The sequence below is a fragment of the Austrofundulus limnaeus genome, unplaced genomic scaffold (genome assembly GCF_001266775.1).
Source record: "Austrofundulus limnaeus strain Quisiro unplaced genomic scaffold, Austrofundulus_limnaeus-1.0 Scaffold189, whole genome shotgun sequence".
In the NCBI taxonomy this organism is placed as follows: domain Eukaryota; kingdom Metazoa; phylum Chordata; class Actinopteri; order Cyprinodontiformes; family Rivulidae; genus Austrofundulus; species Austrofundulus limnaeus.
The window spans coordinates 893,022-894,690 of record NW_013952591.1 but is presented as its reverse complement, the minus strand read 5'-3'; the positions used below and the strand labels follow the sequence as shown (position 1 = coordinate 894,690).

The following is a 1,669-nucleotide window of genomic DNA, read 5'->3' as shown; positions in this document are numbered from 1 at the left end:
AATTTCTACTTCAGTACAGTAATAAAGTATTTGTACTTAGTTACTTTATAACTCTGCCTGTTCTGTTGTAGATCAACTGTTGTGGTTCTGCTGGACCCGGTATGGTCCAAACTTCAGCTGTCAGACAAATGGACTCACAAATGACACATTAGAAACTTTAGGTCTACAGATGTGGTCCAAAAAAACCATTTAAAAGCGACCCTCCTCTGTCCCTCAGCTCTTCCCGGTCCACTTGGTGTTACGGGTCCAGAATCTGTTTCTTCAAACTGAGTTTGTTTTAAAAGCCATCCTCAACAGGTAAGACGCTGTTTGTTGTTTAGAAGCAGTCTGGGTGTGTTTACACCGTCTGGCCGCTGGGGGGCGGTGTTCCGTCGCTGATTGGCTCCTTCCCTCGGAGCGGCGCGCTTTGATTGGTCGGCTCGGAWACATCTGTATTCAGTTCCAGTTGTTCGTGTCTCTGGCCAGAAAACTGGTTCTGATTCGGACGGAGATGATCTGACCCGACTCGGCAGCGGGCTTAAATAAGATGATTCGTTTCCGGACCGTCAGCAGCGCGTGGTTCCGGACGGTTCTGTCCCGCTGGTTCGTGTTCGTGGGGAAACTTGCTGGGCCCTGAATGAATGGGTCCAGATTACGCAGCAGATATTCGGGTTTTTCTGACCGCTGTTCAAGAAAAGCCCGGTTCGGTCCGCTTGACGCTGGATTTGCCGGTTCCTCTGGACTCATACGCTTCCAGAGGTTCCGGTTCTGCTGATGGAGCGGTTCTGATTCTGGCTGCAGACACAAAGGAAGTCGTTTGACTATTATTTTTATTCTGTTTTTAAGGACCCCATAGGCACGAGCCCGGACCGACAAGTTCTGGTTCCGGACCACTCGGGTTCGATGACACTGAGCGGAATGTTTTGAGTTCTTCCCGAAGCGGCATCGGAACCAACCCTGAGCTTTTAATGCAAAGCCTCTGCAGGGTCAGGATGCAGTTCCGGACCGTTCTGGACGTCAAAGTGGTTGACGTGGAGAAGAGGCGGAACCCGTCCAAACATTACGTGAGTCCACCTCCCGGCCCGGTTCTGATTCTGTTGTGTTTTATATTTATCCCTCTGATGATGTTTGATGTGTCCGAGCTCACAGCGGTACCTGAACGCATCATTCAGCTGCTGAGGCTGCAGGCCGGAGATTAATGCAGCAACAACACACCTGCTCTGAAAATACACACCTGAACTGATAAACAACACACCTGCTCTGAAAACACACACCTGCTCTGAAAAAACACACCTGAACTGATAAACAACACACCTGAACTGATACAAAACACATCTGCTCTGAAAATACACACCTGCTCTGAAAACACACACCTGCTCTGAAAATACACACCTGAACTGATAAACAACACACCTGCTCTGAAAATACACACCTGAACTGATAAACAACACACCTGCTCTGAAAATACACACCTGAACTGATAAACAACACACCTGAACTGATAAACAACACACCTGCTCTTAAAACACACACCTGCTCTGAAAAAACACACCTGAACTGATAAACAACACACCTGCTCTGAAAACACACACCTGAACTGATACAAAACACATCTGCTCTGAAAATACACACCTGCTCTGAAAACACACACCTGCTCTGAAAACACACACCTGCTCTGAAAACACACACC

At 47.9% G+C, this 1,669-nt stretch overlaps 1 protein-coding gene across 1 annotated transcript in view; it reads left to right on the top strand.

The window, feature by feature from the left end:
* Positions 1-409: 409 nt before the first annotated feature.
* sh3pxd2aa (SH3 and PX domains 2Aa) overlaps positions 410-1,669 on the top strand; it is a gene marked incomplete in the record, with an annotated part of 64,150 nt that continues 62,890 nt past the window's right edge. The window contains 1 exon segment of the mRNA XM_014018282.1: positions 410-1,043. Within this exon segment, the coding sequence (XP_013873736.1) occupies positions 948-1,043 (96 nt within the window).